Source organism: Uloborus diversus, chromosome 8, assembly GCF_026930045.1.
Source record: "Uloborus diversus isolate 005 chromosome 8, Udiv.v.3.1, whole genome shotgun sequence".
Lineage (NCBI taxonomy): Eukaryota > Metazoa > Arthropoda > Arachnida > Araneae > Uloboridae > Uloborus > Uloborus diversus.
This window is the reverse complement of record NC_072738.1, coordinates 52,513,535-52,534,491: the sequence shown is the minus strand read 5'-3', so window position 1 is coordinate 52,534,491 and position 20,957 is coordinate 52,513,535. Positions and strand designations below refer to the sequence as shown.

General features: G+C 34.7%; 1 protein-coding gene across 1 annotated transcript in view; it reads right to left on the bottom strand.

The window, feature by feature from the left end:
* LOC129228365 (metabotropic glutamate receptor 3-like) overlaps positions 1–20,957 on the bottom strand; it is a 144,891-nt gene that overhangs the window by 20,183 nt on the left and 103,751 nt on the right. The window contains exons 7-8 of the mRNA XM_054863044.1: positions 5,750–5,872; positions 2,651–3,076 (exon numbers count right to left, since the gene is read on the bottom strand). Coding sequence (XP_054719019.1) covers positions 2,651–3,076; positions 5,750–5,872 — 549 coding nt within the window. The remainder of the gene's footprint in view (positions 1–2,650; positions 3,077–5,749; positions 5,873–20,957) is intronic.

Below are 20,957 nucleotides of genomic sequence, written 5' to 3'. Positions count from 1 at the left end.
TTTATTTTAGTCGACTTTCAATGATGTGAGAAGGAATAGTTTTAAAGTTTTTGTTAAAGTTTTAAAACGCATTTTTAAGCTACCTTAGTGGTCTAAAATGAAGGGTAAGGCTCGAGGACCTCCCTCCCTTCCGCATTCTTGGCTAAGCCCCTACCTTCTTTTATTAAATTACCTACCTTCTTTTATTAAATTATTGATACAAATGTTGTGGAAAAACATCCACCAGTTTTTCTTTTCCAAGACCATTTTAGTTCTTTGGTTTTTCGGCAGTAAAATTTTCATTTTCCAACCTGATGTTTGTGTTTTTTTGAAATTATAGCGAATTCTTTAAAATAATCTTTTAATATTTTGGACTGATGTGGTACTTTTCACTGACACAGTGTAGGTCTTCTTTCCCCAACTTTATTTTATTTTAAATATCATGCCACCAGCTAGAATCTCTTGATAAAGTTTTGGTTTACTTTTGGTTCATACATTCATTCTTAGTATTCATTATAATATTTTAAATCTCATTTACTGCATCTTAACCATTTTTTCATTAAAAACATGCTTCGGCGGGCCCTATGAAACTGTTATTGATTATTTATCTACTCATTGATTGTATTACGCTGAAACTTGTCATAATTTTGTACTATGTACTGAATACTTTTTTTCGTTGAAAAAAATGCTCGAAATCTATCAGATGTCTCGAAAAATTTCAGCTGCCGGTGAATTATAATAAAGAACCGTGGATGTTCGTAAATAATACTCAAAGGTTTCATTGGTTAATGTTCAAGCGTTGCATTTTCTTTAAAATTTTGCTGAAAAACTACTTTTGTCTCGGGAATTTTACTTGGTGTTTTATTACTACCATTTCAATTTTTTTTAGTACAAAGAACGTTTTCTTTCTTTATTTCTTCTTCTTCTTTTTTTTTTTTTTTTTTTTTTGTTCATCACTAAATTAAAATTAGCAGCCTCGGTTCTGCGCTTCCCCTGGTGACGGCCCTACCTTTACGTGTTCATGTCCCCTACAAATTATTTCAGGTAGCTCTTAGGGTTTTAGAAGGTTGTGGACAGTAAGGCAGCAAAGTAATCTTATCGGCCGTTGAATTTAGGGACACACGGTAAAACATCTTATTACTCACAGCATAAGCTTGTCGAGTTCATTTTTTTTTATAATTTTGCTACCATTACTTTTGTTAAAGGGATTTTCTTATAAGTCGTTTAGAAATGTACAGCATTATTATAATATTTTCAGAGATATTTAAATAGTTTTTTTTAAAAAAAAGATAGGAAAAATCATATTTTGTTTTGTTTTTTGTTCGTACCATTCAAGTGAAAAATTCAAGGCGGCCCAATGGGCATTTGCCCGGCTGCCCGCCGGCCCCATCCGCCACTGATTGTAATAGACAGGCTATCGTTATAGACAGTATCGTTATACACAGGTTTCACTGTACTAGGAGAACGCAAATTGCAAATCACATACCCTCACCAAGTCAGTGCATAAGAAAAAATTGCTACATTGACAGATTTTGAGGTTTTGTACGTTTTGAGTTAACCCTCACACACAAATTTAGAGGGCCTGTATTTCTCCTATTAAACGCAACTAAATTTTTATGACTTCTCCCCCCCCCTCCTCTACCTAAGTGAAGTCCTAAGTAGACTCTTCGCCCTTTTTAGAGAGATCGTGGGATCATTAGTTAAAAACTTTGCTCTAAAATTTCGAATTCACGCTTAAGCATTAATATTGGAAATGTTAGATCGGGATCCACGCCTATAATAAACTATTCATACTGAAATGTAAATGCAACTGCCAACTAATAGGTAGAAATTAATCTTTGATGAATGACTCTTTTTTTTTTTGGATTGCAGATTGAACGAAGCACTCGTTATCCAGACCATAAAGGTTTTTTCAACAAAAGCATTTATCTCTACTATAACAATACGTACAAAATCCTTTGCTTTACCAAGATGAATCTAGTTCTTTGCATGCTTATCAATCGTCTGATCCGGTTTGAATAAATTACAGTGTTTTATGGAATATAACATCAGACAAGAGTTGGGAGTCTTTTTGCATTGAAAGAGTTCAGTAATCTACCAGCTAACCCACAGCCGACAGCGGTTGGGCAAAACTTAAGTCGAGAACTTTATATTATTGTTCAATACCAATTATGCTATTAACGCTGCTGTTATTAATTCGAACTTACATATTTTGATTCATTAATTATAGTTTCTATATTTATACTAGGAATTAAGCCAAAGCAGCAAACATCTTCATAATTCTAATTTTAATTGACAGATTGTTATATTTCTGGTGAATGCTATCAACATGTGTTGGTGATACTCTAAAAAGGGCTTTAAAAGTTTCTTCGAAAAAAAAATACTACATGAGCTAATTACTAGTTAACTAGTAGCCACTAATTGCTAATTTATTTCCTCGTGCAATTTGAATCGTAAGAACCCAGGTGTCTTAATCTGGAAAATCGAGTGTCAAAATTTTCAGTTGGTGTTGGCGGTTTTTGATAAAATAAATAAAAGAATGATTGCCAGGACCTGGAGAATGCACTACTTTTGCAGATACTAAGGAGTCAATAAACTTAGCCCCATTTGAAGGAAAAAAAATCAGTAATGGGCAAAGGATTTGTATAAATAAAAAAAAGTTTCATTTTACCTAAAAGTAGTAGTCCACTTAATTCTCTTCCAGAAGCCTTGATGATGGGCGTGTCGGCATAGATCCAGAAGACAAACCCTACCACTGTTGTCGTCAGGATGCCCAGCCCTGCAAACCCCATCGTCCCGATAGCCCATGGGCTGCTATAACTAAGATACTCTTCCGGTATGGGTTCACATTCGTTTTTAGAAAGGCTGGGTAATGTTCCCCAAGGGCAATCTCGACAGTGGTAAACGTCTGGAAGATACTGGAAGGCCGAGCAATTGGTGCACAACCAGCAGCATGTGTCTCCTTCTAGCTGCAGCTTTGCCTGTCCTGGTCGGCAAGGTGCGCTGCAGAAAGATCTTGGATAGGCCCTGTCAGTATCCTTGAAACGCATAGATCCTCTGTCTAATTCGAGATTAGCCTTACCTTCCCTTTCATTATCTGTAAAAGATCATTACAAATTTTAGGAATATGCTTATAGTTGCTCTCGTTTATAGTATATTAAACTAATTTCAAAGTATCAAAGTCGCAGTCTATCCAAGCTAACCATTGTTTTCTAATTTCAGAAATTCCCTAAATGCAATTCACATGGCACATGGCAGGAACAAAGAGCCAAGTTTGTCTCTTATCAATATGAGACTCGCTGTATTTGAACATTAATTCAAATGCTAACGAGAACAAGCTCTTTCCTCACTGCCATAACATAATACTTCATTTTCCCCCCTTTTCTATAAAAAAAAAGTAAGGTAGCTTCATTTGGAGTGCATAAATATGAAGAAGAAGGTACCAAAGAGAAAGAAAGAAAGCAAAAATGCATTGTTTTAAGTCAAGTATGTTGCGTTGTTTCTTCTGTAATTAGTTTTTTTAGTCGCAGCACATTTAAAGATATTGTCGAAACAAATAATTAATAAAAAGAAGCGATTAAAACACGACAAACAATTATTTTGTATCTGCAACATGAAACATTACAGATACATAAAACATAATAACTTTGAGAAAGAGAACAAGGACTGAAAACTGAAGCCATGAGTCGCGGCTATCTCACAGCTTGGAAAAACTTCATTAAAGACTTGCTGCCAGGTTGAGAACCCAACAGATTCAGACTACATTTCGTACATTCGACTACTTTTCAGTATTTTTTATGGCAATGAGTACTCCAGACAACACCACAATATAGTTGGGAAACCTAACTTGGCTGCGTCGCAGTGCTGTGATTCGGATCTCAATGCCTTAGCAACGCTGCCAGACTAGGTTTGCCCCAGCTATAGAAACAAGAACTGTCTTTAGTGCAATGTTTCTCCAGAATGTTAATGGGTAAAAGTCAAGTGATTGTCGTGCTAGTTATAAACAGAAAAGAGTTTCCAAATTTGAACACTGATCAGTTTTTTCAATCCATAGTGGATTTTTCGGAAATTGATTGATTCAAAAGGACGAATCTCGCATTTTACCATGGTAAATTTATATGTATTTCAGAAAACACATCTCTTATAAACTGGCTTCCAGTACTGTCAAAAATGGCAACTTTCGGTCATGAAAATAGGACAAGAAACACAACAAATCATCGCACTTCTCCGAGTTTTCCTCCACGGTTTTCTAGAAAGTATTTTTCTGCTAATAAACAGCCGAAAAAAGAGGTTATTTGAACAGATCATATCCAATAAACAAAAGATATAAGGAAAGCACCAATTCTTATTATACGAACTCATTATTAGAAATTGAAAGAATGGACAAATATTTTACCAACAAAACATTCCTTCATGCTTAAAGGACATTATGTAGTTATTTATTTGTTTCACTTGTAGTCATCACGTAAGAAGGTATGTCTATGTCAGACATTGGCAGATATTGAACAAATTCTTTTGCGTTATTTATGACTCCTGTTATGGATGCACATAGACAAGATACATTTTTACCTGAATCATCTTTTACCAATCAATATGCCCTACTTAAATGTTTAACAAACCATTCCCAGCGCTATCGAAAAAATCTATCCAATGTTGCTAAGTGAACGAATGAAATGATGAAATAAAATTTGAAAACGAAATTTGGTGATCCTCGGTGCCAAGCTGTAGTATATTTAGAATTGTTTCAAAGAAGGGTTTCGACCTACAGTATTTTTAAAAGTTTGACGACTTTTCCAAAGATTATTGTGATATGTTTGGGACTACTAACTCTAAGATAGACAGCGTAGTAACTCGATCAACTAATTTAAGTTTGAAAATGAAATTTTCGTCAATTGGTTGGTGGTCTTCGGCGGCAAACAGCAATGTACACCTTAGATGCTTGCAAGGAAATGCCTCTATCTTCAAGATTCTTAAACGTTTGATACCATGCACAGTGATACAACCATGTCCTAAATGCACGACATTAAAGTAGACGGCTAATCCGACATTTTGGTATTGAAAGAAATCACGTGAGTTCTCTAGTACCTGTACGAAAACCGCGTTGAAGTAAACTAGTGACTAAGCTTCAGTTGTATAGCTTCATTGATGATTGAAATTTTCAGTCTATAAAAGGACAAGATTTCATTAATTCAGATTTAAAAGAATACGAGTTATAATATTGTTATGAAACTGCAATTTTCTACAGGAAACATTTCCAGGTTAGCTAGCACAAAAATTTAAGAAATCATTTATCAAGCTAGATTTGCTCTAAGTACCGTTTTACTAATCTTTTCATTAGTTATCTTTAAGATTAGCAATATTGTCCTTTGTTTTCGATGTTTTCGAGATAGTTAATTTTGAAATTAGTCCTTCGCTGAACATCCAGTATGAGTAGAAAGCAAAACACAGTATATCTGGTTAAAAAGGCTTTCATTCGACGAGTTGAATCGGATCTTTGCTGTGGACTCTCGTTGTTGCGCTAAGCTTGTTCTAGCAACCAGTTTGTTGGAGAGAATATTCCAGACTGATGAGTCCATAACATGGACGCAATTCCAATCTGTGGATGTCATAACCGGACTGTAGGTTAATTGCATGTATAACATTTGACTCGTATAGTTCAAACCAACGTCCACCAAGTGATAACTGAATACTTCGGTTGTTGTTACATAACTACAAAAAATCCAGTCATTGATTATACCAACAAGGAATAGTTATCGTTGATGATACTTACAAACGAAAATCCCGACTCCTCTCCATTCATATTCTCCGGATGGTCGCTTTTGGAAATTAATGATGCTGTACCGAGGTGGTGCATCTCCACTCGGCAAAAACCGGAATGTCCACCCAGCAACATCTAGAAAAGAGGAAACATGTAAGGACTGTTTGTGAAAACAAGTAATGAATGGCGCTATACAGGGTGTCCTATTAAGACCGAGACAACGTATATTCTACGTATATCGATTCATCTGTTGGAGTATGGTTAGTTGGGTTGAAGGGAAGCAGAATTTCAATGCTTCACCTGTAGATCTTGTCCTTTCTTTTGGATGAACTGAGAAATAAAATTTTGCGTATTTCGTCCAAAACTTCCCTGAGAGTAACTGGGTATGAAAAAGTTAATGCAATTGCAGTTTGTTAGAGAATGCAATCATGTTTTCTTTTCTCCAAGCATATTTTTTTTTACCCCCAAAGACTATGGGATAAATGGAAACACAACTTATTTTCTCATTAGGTTGATGCAGATAGATAACCGCAATATCCAGAATCAGTTTAGAAACTTAAGAAGTTCAAAACCAACAGTAATCAAACTGTAGCCTGTTATTTGCATGTGACCCGCTGAATAGTCCAAATGTAATCTGATATAATTTAAGAAGAGAAATTCTGCAAAAAATTAGATTTTGCACTGAATTTATGTAAAATGCACTATGGTGTAATTTACATCAAAATTTAATCTTCCAAAACAATTAGAAGAATGTAAAATTTATAGCTGTTTCAATGTACCTTAGAGTGCAAAGTTTATTGGGTGGATTGAAATTGCAAAACAAAAACATACGGATAGGAGAATTTCACAAGTGAATGTTTTAGGTAACATTCCAAGTAAAACTAGGTAACATTCCAAGTAAAACTAACTGAAACCAGTGACTTTGCATCAATGCAGACCTGTTGAAAAGGAAAATGTAACACTTCACTAAACTTCAAAAATCAAACATTTACAGTGTCAACTTCAAACACTGACATTGCACGCGTGATGACGCCTGTACGATTGCTTGGAAACACACGGAACTGTAAATATGTCTTCTTTACGTTACCTAATCTCCACTTACCAACAGTTTAATCTAAAAAATTAGCAAAAGCGTGGTAAGAGAGTTTGTTTTCATTTACCTCAACTGATCCCACATAAAAAATATCCAGATAATAGTATTTTACGACGAAAAGTTTCTCAGAAAATACAAGAAAGTATGAGGACATTTCCTGCGTACGGGAGAAATTTTTTTAAATGAGAAATACAAACAACAGTGGTTCGAGATGCATGTTTATACAGGAAGAGGTTTAAAATGATCATGGCGCAGAACGAAGAGTAAATGCGCACATTGGAGTGAAAACCACTACAGTAAGCTCAAACGTGGAACCTGCCTGTACAAAAGTTATGTTGGGACACTCCGTCAAGTATGGGCGTAGCCCGGATTCCCATTAGGAAAGGGCAAAGCATAGACACAAGACAGTGGTTTTTAATTTGTCCCTTTCCCCCTCCAGCGGAGGTCCCCGGAAATAGCTTGAAATTAAAGTCCTCCTCCTCCCATCCAAACTAACATTTTATGCTATCAATGGTCAGATGAAACTGAAAACACAGTTATACAGCTCTCCACCAAAATTTTTTCGAAATTGAAGTCCTAAATATTTAATTTGGAATATCTTTGGTGACATTAGAGAGGAGCGTGAGAATAAGAGGCTGTCTTCTAGGGAGAAGCAATTGCCCCTCCCTGTCTCTTTTGGCTACATTACATCATGGCCCATGATGTAGAGAATGCCTTGTAGAGGGGGGGGGGTCAGAACTAGGCAATACTTCCCCTTGCAGGTTGTGAAAGATGTTATATTCAAAAGAATAGATGTTTATATCCGACACCGCCTTTCCCTTCACGCAGAGGAAAATTTTAAAATTTTTGGGTTTGGGCACTATGCATATTCAAAGCAGTGATTTGGTACAAAAACACCGTTCCGGTATTGCTTTTCTAGAAAAATTAGTTCCCTTATGCACTAAATTGATCACTATTCAGGATTTAATTAGTGTTCCGGTCCAGGAAAGTTTAGATTCACTCTTGGTTCAAAATAAACCAATACATAGTTGTAAGATTGTCTAACGTTAAAGTATGTTCAGTGACATTACTCCAAAAAGACATGCTGAAAATTAGTTGAAATGCTTATAAGTAGCATATAAATGTTTAATGCCAGGACATACACACACTGTGCATGTAATTGAAGCAAGTTCAAAAGTATTTTTTCATTTCATGTTTTAACACGTTTTTCTGCTTAAAAATTTTCATATAGCTTCTTTTGCTATCATATTTCTGTGAAAATTAATAAAACATTAAGTTGCTTCAAGAACTAAGTTGTAAATATTGTTTTCTGCTACAGGGTGTCCTGAAATATACTAACTGTTTTCAAAAACGGGAAATGATAAAAACATAATTCCTGCAGAAAATTCATATGGTGGACTGACTTTTTTTCTAAAATAGGGATGCAAATTTTTGTTCAAAAATTTTCCAGTAGATGGCGATGCAGATAGTAAGCCTATAAATCCAATAAATGCAAAATTACATCATACTTTTTCAAAAAATGTTTTAATGAACAAAATAACGAAGCAAAATTTTCAAAATGTCTACCGTTGGATGCATCCTTGTTGCAATCGGAGAAAAATTCGATTGATTTCAATCCTTCCGTTTGGATTTACGGGCTTACTATCTGACGCGCCATCCGTTGAAAAACTTTTAAACTAAAATTTTGAGCTCTTGGAGGAAACATTTTTTGGCCCATCACATTTAAAAAAATTTTTTTTTATCATTAACCGTTTTCTAATCAGAAAATTTTTTAAAACAGTCAGTCTATTTCAGAACACCCTGTGGTAAAATCCTTTGACATTTCCCTCTCTTATTCATGCGCATTTTTTTTAAAACCATATCAGTAACAAAGTAACTGTTATTTATTTCATAACAAACACTCATTCACAATGGTTTTCTAAAGCATTTGCTCCAAAAATAGTTATATTAATCAGGTTCTTAAGAAAAATATTCATTTTATAGATTGGTGTTTTGTGGAAAAAGTTCATTTGATGACATCGCATTTACCATTAACCATTAACCGTTTATGAAGTTGTATCAAACAAATTAATTTCAAAGAGATTTTTTTTTCTTCACTAACTGATTTAAGCTCCTAGAAATCACATCATGAGACACTGAAATAAAGTTTTATGATCAAGGAATTTAGTTTCTTCATATTCATTGTAATTTTCCATTTTAGTTAACTTCATGTGCGCATTTCACAAGTTATTTATCTTTCACGATTCATTTATTAATAATCATTTTATTTGATACATAACTGGCATTAGTAAAAACTTTCCTCCGTGAAAAAGAATTATTGATGTCAAGCTATCAATTCTCTTTGAATAAAATAGCGTGCGGTTTGAGCACGATGAAAAGAAAAAAAAATCCTCTCTTCTGTAGATGGGAGAAATAAATTACACGCTTAGCCAGTTTATGGTTTTCGAAGAGTAATAAATGGAGGAAAACTGAATACAGTAAATAATATAAAGATACCTATTACGTATTAATTTTGTTCATTTTTCATGTTTGCTTTCTTGAGTAACCATGGAATTTGGAATAGGTAAAAAGGGAGGTAACTGAAATTAGGGTACGTTTTATATTTATAGCACTTTATTATGCAGTTATATGAATAAGTATGACTATACTGTCGATAAATGTAGCGATGAAATTCAAGACACTAAAAAAGGTATGTACATGAAATCAGCGAGACATTTTGTTTTCAAAGTAGTGAATTATGGTATTTATGAATAAGTATTACTATAGTGTCGATAAAAGTAACCATTTAATTCGTCATAGAAAAAAAAAGATGTAACTGAAATCAGGAAGATATTTTATTTTCAGTGTATTTAAGTACTAGAAAATCGACCGTCAAGGTATGATGGGTGAAAATTGCTTCGACATTTGAACGAAGCCATTGCCTGTGATATTTTGATAGTTGAAGTTGTAACCCTAACTCCAGTGGATTAACCCTAAACTCCAGTACGTAGCGTTCATTGTTGACCATTCTTTAGTTTCTTCATTCCCCTGAAATGACACAGTCTTACCAGTAAAACAGTTAAGTTACCGCATTGAGTTCAGTCATGTTACAATAAAGCCTTTCCCTGCATGTTAAACATTACCAAAACATGTTATCCAATTATCATGTCGTGGCGAGAGTTTCATTGATGAAATTCGCGGGTTCTCGATCATTGGCTATTATATATATATGATGTAACTATATGAATAAGTATGCGTCTGACAAAATCAAACACAAGGGCGCAACAGTCCATGGGGCTAAGGCCTACTATGTCCATTTCAGTTTTCTTGACCGAGGGTTCTGGGGTGCATGTAGATGCTCTGGTTGGCGATCCCGTAAGTAGAATACACTAGAGGTCCTCATTCTGCACTTAGGGTTCTTATGAATATCCTGTACCTCAGATCCAGACGCAAGCCACATTGATAAGTTACAGGAAAGAGGATTTTTTTTTTTTTTTTTTTTTTTTTGGGGCGCATGACAAGGACACACGCTCCTTTAACCAGGGTAAAAAATTGAAAAGCATTTAAAAAAAAGAATTGCGTTCACTTGGCTCGATATGGAATTAGGCTTCTATTTTTGAATGTGTCGTTCATGAACGAACGGGTCTAAAAGAACGAATCCTTAAAATGAACGGGTCAGAACGATTTTACCCGTACGATAAAAGTGTCTTAAACGACCTAAAAACGACAATACCTAAAAAATGAACGCCCGTTTTTTTGAACGGTAAACAGTTTGTGTATAGTACACTTGTGATAAAAGCGACTTTTATTTTTTAAATTACAATCGCTTTCAAATTTTTAACTCTCAATCAATCGCAACTTTCCTTTTTCTCAATGGGGTTACATATATTTCTTTTGAACCAGTTTTACTTTCTACTTGATTCCGTTAGTTTCTTTAACCATTGTAGATCATTTGCATTTTTCAATGTGTCCATTATTAATATTGTGTATAACTTGTTTAGGCTACTAACAAAATGTTTGGACTTTTCACTTCTGTCACACGTACCAGCAAAAATCCTTCCCGCGCTTTCTGTCGCCAAAACTATTTCTAAAAATTTCTTTTATCTCTTTTCTGGCTATCCATTTGTCTTTTATATATGTAACATCCCTATTAACTACTATCATCTATATATTCGTTTGGCTTTTTTCTAAAACTATCTTGGCGACTTCTAAGTTTCATTTTTTACATTCAATATCTCAGGAATTTTTGATAGAGATTGTTACTGTCTATTTTTTCCATCATTTTAATACGTGCTGCGTTTTTTTTTTTTTTTTTTTTTTTGTGTGTGTGTGTGTGTGTGTGTGTATGAGCTATGGGATAATTTTGTAGCTCCCTTATATTCAGGTAAGGCTTTTTTTTAAAAAAATTAAACTATCCAGTACCCTGCTGAGCTATCGATACTTTTGTTGTTACTTTTTTCGGCAAAATGGTCTGTAGGTATATAATTGACTGAACCAACTGAACTACATCTGAACCAAAATAAGAGATTTTAAAATTATTATTCATAGTCATGATTTATTACTTTTTGGGTAATTTTAGTTGTTTTTCACTAAAAGAATGTTACTGATCTAGTGAACATTTAGAATGTACGTGAATATGTCTTGCAGAGAGACTACCTGCAACATTTTTAAATGAACGAGTTCAATGAGAGAGTCAAAAGAATGAACGATCCTCTGATGAGCATATCATTAAAAATAACGACACACACATTACCCATCTCTATTCTAAATAAAATACACTTATTCAAGAAAAATTGCAATTTTTAAATTTAATTCAGCCTTACTCTGAGGAACAGAATGTACAAGTGAGTATACAAAACAGTGATTTTTTTTTAAAAAAAAGGTAGTAACTATTTTTCACGCCGATTTCTGGTTTTGGATAAAGGTAGTTGACTACCACCCTAACCAGTGAGTAGTTAACTTAGGGTATATTCGGAATACAGCAACAGGTTTTTCCCGGGCTCGCCGAAAAGTAACCAGGAGTGTTCTAATAGCTTCCTTATTGTTAGCCGATCGTACATGAAAACAAAGAACGGACAACCACTGAAGTCATCAATCAACCTCCCGGACTAGCCGCTTGCTCTATTCGAACATACGTTTTCTACACCGCGTTCGAATTAAGACGACTAGTTTACCCAAGCTTACCGGTCGCTGACCAAAAGTCGATTAAAAGAGCTAAAGATTCACTCTCGTGAACCTAAGCTCGTTCTAATATATTCGGCAGTTAATCGACCGGTCATTACCAGAGTCAAAAATTGATGATAGTTGATGAGACCACATAGCTTTTTCGGCCAACCAAAACACAGCAGCTTAAATCGAAGTTCGAAACGTGGTTGCGCGCATTCCCGTGCTCAAGTAACCGCTCTAAGCAAAAGAGATCGATAGAACAACTAGAGCATCGTCATGTGATCAGCCACCCTGGTCAACCGTTTGTTCTATTCAAGAGCTATATATCAATCGAAAACGTTCATAAAATACACCAAATGCATCAAAGTGTGGGAATCCATTTTCTTTAAAGAAACTTCTGATTCACCTACACCGTTTAAGACTCTTTGAATCTAAAGCACTATCACGATTTCGTTTTTGTAAACGACCAAACTGTCCAATTTTAAGTCTTAAAAACCCTTCTATGAATGAATAAATAACGGGTGCTATTTTAAACGGTAGAGCTGAATGTACGGTATGGTCCACATGTCAAATTCATACAAATGTCTCATTGTTGATTCTTTGAGAATCTTCTGGAATATATTAGAGGAATTTACGATTAATAAAAACTTAAAAGCTCTTATTCAATACTTGACTTGAAAATTTGTTTATTCGAACATTTTCAATTGATCCGAATCAGGTCATCGCACTGTTCCACAGAATGAAGATTCAATTCTTGTTGAGTTGTTCCACATTTTTAAGCGCATTATTCTCCGTTTATGTATTTGAATTCTATAAAGTTTTGCATTTAAGGAAAACTGTCAGTTCAACCCTTGAATACATCAAATGAAAGCAAAGAATTTTCTAAAAGGACAATGTCCAATATATATACTTTTCACTGCAGAAAGTCATAGCGTAACGGCACCAGTAACAGGCATGCTAAAGACATCGCTCTCAGGTTAACTCAATTTTTTGAGATTTTTAATGTATTTAGACTTTCAAAACTATTTTTCTTTCATGCAACTATATCTCATTTAATGTTTGGCTGTTTCTGGATCCTCTGAATTAGTTAATTCTATTTTTATTTGCTCAATTTCAAAAAAGGTCCGACCCCCAGCAACAGACTCCGAAAATTCTGATGATTCCCAGTGACAGATAGAATGAGGAAAGGATGGGTATTGGACAGAATTTTTTCCCCCTTTTCTCTTCAAAATGTGCAAAAGTTCTTTATTTTTAGATCTAAAGCCTTATTAAATTTAAATGAACATGAAACACCGGCAGACCTCGTGGTAGCTGTTCATAACCTTCCACCACTGCATTGTAAATGACAACTGGCTCATAAAATTCACTCTGATAACACTAGATGGTTGTATCGTATTCATGGGTGGCAACAACATCAGTTTTACCCGCCTAAAATTCTTATTATTTAAATCCAAACTTACGACTGTCTGTTACTGGACCCTTATCTGTTATTGGTGCCGTTACCCTATATGACAAACATTGCCAGTCTTTTACTTGTTAATTATTTATGTTTCTATTTGTTAGTGGTTTTTTACAGCTCACGAATGTCTTAACAATTCCAATATAGTTGCCGTAATTACAAAACATTTTGTCTCTGCATCTTCTCAAGTGTGACTAATCATTCTACAAAAGAAAGAGAGAGAGAAGGGGAATCAAATCTCTCTCTCTCTCTCATACACTATGAAAAAATCCGGAACGTTACTGATTATTTTAGTGTGACGTTTCGAGATTTCAATGGTTTTTACCCATTTCCTGAGAAAATCAAGTATTATCGTTACACAGTTTCCTGAATTGCTACAAGTTGTAGGAATGTAGACTTCTCACTGTTGTGAAAAATATTATTAGCTACCAGTTTAAAGATTAACTAAGCGTATATATTAAGTGTTTCTGATTCAGTTTAACTACGGTTTATAAAGACTAATTTTAAGTTCCCAAAGGGAGCGAATTAAAGACTAATTTTAAGTTCCCAAAGGGAGCGAATAAGTCTGTGGATACCGCAGCTTTGCAAGCAAGCGGGGTGCTTGCAATTATGTTTCAGCATTCCTCCTAGTTGCAATAGTGATTCTGGAGCTTGGCAGAGGCGCTAAGCTTTTATTTTAAACTTACGTAAGTTTTATCTCGACTGACTTAAATCGGTGAGATTACTGAATTCTTCACAAAGATTCCAGGCCTAATTTCAGGAAGGTTACTGACTTTTAGAGGAAAACACTCCTGCTTTTTGCAAGATATGTTACTGGTAGAAATTGGGCATATCAGCTACCCATTATTTTCCAGGAACTTTTCTGAATGGAAGTAAGCATGATGTTTTTGATATGTTTTTGAAGTCATTAAATGTGGTTTAATATAATTAAAAACTATTTCAATTCGCTTTAGTTTGATAGTACTTTTTGGCGTTTTTGTCTTCAGCTTTGTGTGAAGTTATCTTTCCTCAGAGTTTCTCTTATCATGGTCCATGATCCTATTGAGATCAAATCGCTTTTTGTTCTTAAAACTGCTGAAAAACATGATTGAAACTAAAATTTTCACTTCGTTTTATATTTTCTTAACTTCTATAAATCATCTAATGAATATTCAAAAGCTGGAGAAATTCAATCATAAAGGAGCGAGATATTACGTTCAGAACTGCTTTTACGTATGTACTTCAAAGGATAGAAATTGAATAGGGTGTCCTGAGAAAATTCTGAACCCTCAAAGCGTGCCGCGAGTCGAAAAAGTTTGAGAACCCCCTGCATTAACCCATTAGCTGAAGTTTTAACTAAAAATATATCCTGCTGGTAACCATGCTCATCTATGCATATCATCAGACAACACACAAATTAAAGCATGTGACAGTAAATAGAATATATCACCGACGTTAAATACATTCGCTAATTACTACCTGGCATGTCAAAGCTACTTTTTTGACGAACTAAATAGACAATACAGAAGAAAAAAACATCGTATCTTGGAAATTCACACGCTACAATGTCAAGGTTTGTTAAAAACTCACACAGGAATAATTCTTCTATGTAATTAGCCTGAGATCTAGTTGACCAGCAGAACGAAAAGCTAAGGATCCCTCACATAAATCAATTACTGACGCGGACAGTTAAGGCGGTGTTGTCCAAACGGAAAAACGTGCGAAAATGTCACGCGTGACAAAGTTCTGGAAGATCTTTTTTTAGGAACTTAGCTATAAACATCGGCAGGTTTAACCCTTTTGTTTGGTTTCGTTCCGATTATTCATCCGTAAATTGCTTCTGCGAGTGCGTGATCATGCAAACGGTGGGAATTGCATTGTTTTGTTTTTAGTGCATAATTTGGGATATATATATAAGTATATATATAGAGAGAGAGAAGGAGAAAGATGAAATTTTTATAATATCACCAAAGAGATTGACTTAGACGGTGCACAGAATGCTTTCGCCAAAGGTAAGATTGGATTGCTGATGTTTCAATAATGCCTTGTTGGGATTGTCTTCCCTGTTTGGTTACGGTTCATCTTAGTTTGTATTTAATTTGTTACTTACTAGATAGTTTATTAATTTAGAAAACTAATGCAAAAAGTTAACTTGTAATGTGCCAAAGGTAAGATTTGATTGCTGATGTTTCAATATTACCTTGTTGGTGGGTTTGTTTTCCCTCTTTCGTTATGGTTAATCTTAGTTTGTATTTAATTTGCTGCTTACTAGATGGTTTATTATTTTACAAAACTATTGCTCAAAGTTAAGTTGTAATGTACCTTGCCTTGTTTGAAGTCAATAAATGGTTTTAACTGTGGACAGTCATTAATAATTAAGGGAGTTGTTGAATTCACATTCAAAAGGTAGTGTGAGACATCAGACATTAGCTATAGTCCTTTGTTAAAAAATAACTAGAAGTGATACATGTTTGCCTTTTCAGAACTGTACTTAGAGATATAGGGTAGGAAAAGCTTTAGTGAACCTTTAAAAAAAAAAAAGTTTTTTTTTTTTCATTCTCCAGTTTGTCAAATTTCCTACTTTTTTAGTTGGTAGTTCCCAAACAATTTACAGTTTTTAAAACGTGTCCGAAACGCATCAACGGTCCCTCTGTTGGTTAACTATATAGCAGGTATAGCACGTCAACAAACTTGATCAACTTAATACATTTCGTAGGTTTTCTCAGAAATATCACGGAATTAGAAATATTTCCTAAAATATCCCAGCTTGTTCTGACATACTTGCTATTCAATAAAAAAAAAAAAAAAAAAAAAGAGCACGCACTTCATCTATTTATTGTATGCTTTTTATTATTTAAGATTTACCATCTCTTCATTATTTCATTAGATCCAATCAAAAATCTGATATTCTAATCTAAAGACATGGACTTCATGAATTGAATAAATCTTGCTAACTCAAGTTTTATCATCATTTCATTATTTCTTTAGGACCAATTTAAAATCTAGGATTCTAATCTAAAAACATGTGTTTCATCTATTAAAAAACTCTTGTGTTTTGAATAACTTAAGTTTTATCATCAATTTACTATTTCTTTAGATCTAAGTTAAAATCTGTAGTTGCGGATAAAAAGATGCACTTCATCTATTTAATAAATCTTATATTTTTGATAACTGTTGTAGTACCGGCGTACTACTTTATTAGGGATCATTCCTTCTTAGTTTGGCTTTCTTAATACGAGAGTATAACATCACCCTGTGCCTCACACTGCTTAAGAAGATTCAGTGAAACTTCTAATTACTGAAAATTCTTCGAATAGAAAATGTTGTGAGAAATACAGAGATGTACGCATATTTACAACCAAAATCGGAATATCACTGAGGAATATTCACTGTAAAAAAATTCCGAAACGTTACTATGTATTTCCGTGTTACGTTTCGGGAACTTAATGGTTTTTATCCACTTCCTGGAAAAATCAAGTATCATTGTCAAAAAGTTTCCTAAATTGCTACAAGTTGCACGAATGCAGACTTTTCACTATTGTGAAAAATATTTTTAGCTCCCCGTTAAAATATTAACTGAGCGTATTTATAAAATGAGTCGTCTTCAGTACAATTACGGTCCCGTTCATGGTAAATAAGTTCCCAAAGGGAGCAAATAAGTATGGACTACGCAGCTTTGCAAGAATTGTAGATGAGTAAAATTACCGTTATTTATTTGCAAATCTGGCTTAGCTTTGGCCATGTTTGTAGTTATGCTCTCGGATCTTCCTTGATAAATCGGGAAGATGCCATGCTATATTATACTATACTTTCCTAAGTTGACTCTAATTTTCCAAAGACGCGTCTGGTTATTAACGGGACGATTTCTGAATTGTTCAGGAAGATTCCAGGATAATATCAGGAAGGTTACTGAATTTTAGCGGAAAATGTTCCTGGACTTTGCAAGATATGTTACTGACAGAAATAGGGCATATCAGCTGCCCATTACTTTCCAGGAACGTTTCTGAATCGTTTTTACAGTGTTGATAAAACTTTTCTTTGCTTCTTCGGGAAAGGAGTTCAAAGTGGGAGAGCATTCATTGAATACTTTTAGGATACGGATCTTTGTAGTCAATGTAAGTTGACGCAACGAAATGTATTAGGAAAAAAAGTTGCAACGAAACTACAAACTTACAACTTGATGGCTTGTTTTGTTTAAAAATCCATTAAAAACTGAAAATAATGTTGATAAAAATAACAATGTTCATAAAACAAATAAAAGGTATAAATAATATAATCACCAAGTACTTAGTTTCTATGCAATTTTGACTAAACATGGGGAAATAAACAAGAATGCTCCAGTGTTGTGCTTGTATCGAAAAATTATAAAAGATTGTTTTATTCTCACGTATGTAATTGTTTGGCATCATCCATTAAAATTTGGCAATCAAATTAAAATCTAGTATAAACAGAAATAAAACTGAAGTATAAATTTTTTTAACCTACATATTACTAAAACTAAAAACGCAATAAGACGTTTGAATTTTTTTATTTTTGTTAAAATAAAGCAAATGAAATTGAAACCAAGCAAAAGAATTTAAAAGTAGAATCATTTCTTGTTTAAGTCAGAAATATTTTCCGATGTTTTACAAATATGAAGATAATTTTAAACAACTTATGACTATTGTATGGATAAATCAGAAATATATATTTTATTTTTCTGTAAAAAATAGTGGACCAGCGCAGCGATTGTTCTTTCACTGATAGTCGGGGTGGCCCTGACCAAGAAGAAGACTTCTAACCCCTTACCAAGTGGTCCAAGCCCTACGAAACCTGCGATCAGAGTCATCGATGATATCGATGATTTACTTGTGCAAGCCACCGGGTGGGGAGGAGGAGGCGGAGGTGGAGGAGGCTGGCCGGCTCCTGGCGGCAAAGGTGGAGGTAAGCATTTGAGAGATACCTAGTTACTCCATGAAATAAAAGATTGCACACTTTTACGGTATCATATCCGAGGTATCCAAAAGTTCGGGGACAAGTTGTATCAAACTTTACCCTGAATAGTTTACATCACCGAAGCACATCCACCTTCAAAATAGTCACTTTGAGCGACTGTGTACTTCTGCAATGTACCTTTTGGAAGCATTCCTGGAAGCCATTTTTCGCAACCTCCTGAGATGCAGCTTTCACTTTATCTGCCGAAAGAAAGCGGCGTCCCTGCAAATGTTTTTAACTGCTGTGAATAGATAAAAGTCACACGGGGATAAGTCCGACGAAACGTGATGTTATTCCTTTGACATCCAACCGAAATGTGTGTATCCTCAACATGGAAGTCGCCTTCTTCACCACGATGAAGTTGAAGCTACATCACAGGAGGCCTTACAGGAAGTTGAGAAAAACGGCTTTCAGGAGCGCTTCTAAAAGTTATACGAACGTTGGCAGAAGTGTATAGTTGTTCAAGTTGACTTTTTTGAAGATTGATGAGCTTCGTTGAATTGAGCTATTCAGGGTAAGGTTTTATACAGTTTGTCCCCGACCTTTTGAATCTTACTACATGCATTGTTTTCTGTTCGTTTTATTTGTTTTTTGCTTGTTTTATTTTGAAGATCATGGTATGGGTTAGCGAAATTAAAATTCATCCATAGTTGTTCTTGAAAAACGTAATAAAACGTATACTCAAAAACCACTGAGAGGTATTAATTATTTTCTGCAGGTGGAGGTTCTCTTCAAGTGCAAGCCATCCCCATTCAAATCAGTGTCATGCAGCAAACGGGTGGTGGAGGAAAAGGAGGTGGAGGATGGCCCAGTGGAGGAGGAAGTGGAAAAGGCGGCGGTGGAGGATGGACAATGGGTGGAGGTGGTGGTGGAAAAGGAGGTATTTTTTTCTTTTTTGCTCCTTTTTTAAGTGGAGGTACTTATTTTTTCCTCATTCATCCCTTTTAGCACCTCGAAACTATTGGTCTAAGGCAGCGGTTCCCAACCTTTTCCACTATGCGAACCCCTTCCAAACTCCGAAAGAAGTTGGCGAACCCCTTGGGTACTCAGGTAGTAAGTAACATGCAAAAAAAAAAAAAAAAAAAAAAAAAAAAACGCGCGCTCGCGCGCACACACACACACACAATAAAATTTGGGAGATTTTTTTTTAGCTTGACGGGAGATTTTTTTACCGGTGGTCTAAGGCTAAGGTCAATGATTCAACGTCTCGAAACATGGAGTCTAAGAACTAAACCCACGTTTTCGAAATGCGGAGTTCAATACATTTTTTTCCTTTTCGTTCAAATTATTTTTTCTTCAGATTTTCACATTGGTATACTTATAATAGTTTTAGTTAAATTACACTTTCTTTTGGAGGGGAAACGGGACTTTCCTTTTGCTCCAATCTCAAAACGCATTTTAATTAACTCCTTCCTACCAGACAATTTAACTCTTCACGAATCAAATGCAGTTGCAAAGCAATCTTCGGGTGTAGGTGACCGTTAGCGAGCCAGGGACGAAGTTCCATAGTTTTTATTAATAAACAATAGGCAATACCTTTTACGAACTATGATTGCTCCCGTAATATGTAGTATTCCCTTTCAGATGGAACTGTAAAATACTTAACCAAATATGTTTTTTTTGTGTGTATTAGACAATGTACTGTGGTAATGACTATTTCGAAAAAAAAATTTCAAGTTTATAGGAGAAAAATTAAAAGAGTTTTAACAAGTAAAATAATAAAAAAATTATAATTTTTTAAAAAATCAGAAAAAAAACCCATCCGCTTTGCGACGAGAATCCGTGGTTGGGAAAATGAGACAGTCCTAATCTTCCAATCCCATTTTCTTAATGTCATCAATCCTAAAACAAAAATACCTTGCACAGATAATAATAAGTAGAATGAATTACAAAAAAAAAAAAAAAAAAAACCCGAGCTGATGTGTGCATCACATGACTTTCTTTTACACCAATTTAATGTTGTTTCCCCATTATTGGCAATTTTATTGTGATTTAATAGTTAACTCTCTAAATATCGCCAGGAGTCTATGTACCAAATTTCAACTTTCTAGTACATACCGTTCTTGTGAGTTATGCGACATACATCCGCACATACGCACATACATACATACGCACATGCGGACGTCATGAGAAAACTCGTTGTAATTAACTCGGGGATCGTCAAAATGGATATTTCGGGTGTCTATACGTTCATAGGCACTTATCCACGTGTGGTCGGGTTGAAAAAAAAAAAAAAACTCAACATTCTTTTGGGGGTGAGCAAAATGGAAGTTAAAGCCGATTTTTGTGTGAAAATGTTTTCGCGAATACAGTACTTCCTTTTTTTGTAAAAGGAATTAAAAAAGAATAATTTCATCAAGTAATAAATGATTAGAAGTTGTTTAAAGTTCATGTACTCAATTTCGTCATTCTTATTGAAATGAATATCTGACGCTATAGCATGATAATAAAAATTTTAATAATAGAAATAAGGTAAATGTAGCTGACCGGCAGCAAATTTTTGTTATTTTAGTTTTGATTACATTATTTCTAATCATCTTTTTAACGTGTTGATATGGAAAACGGACTGA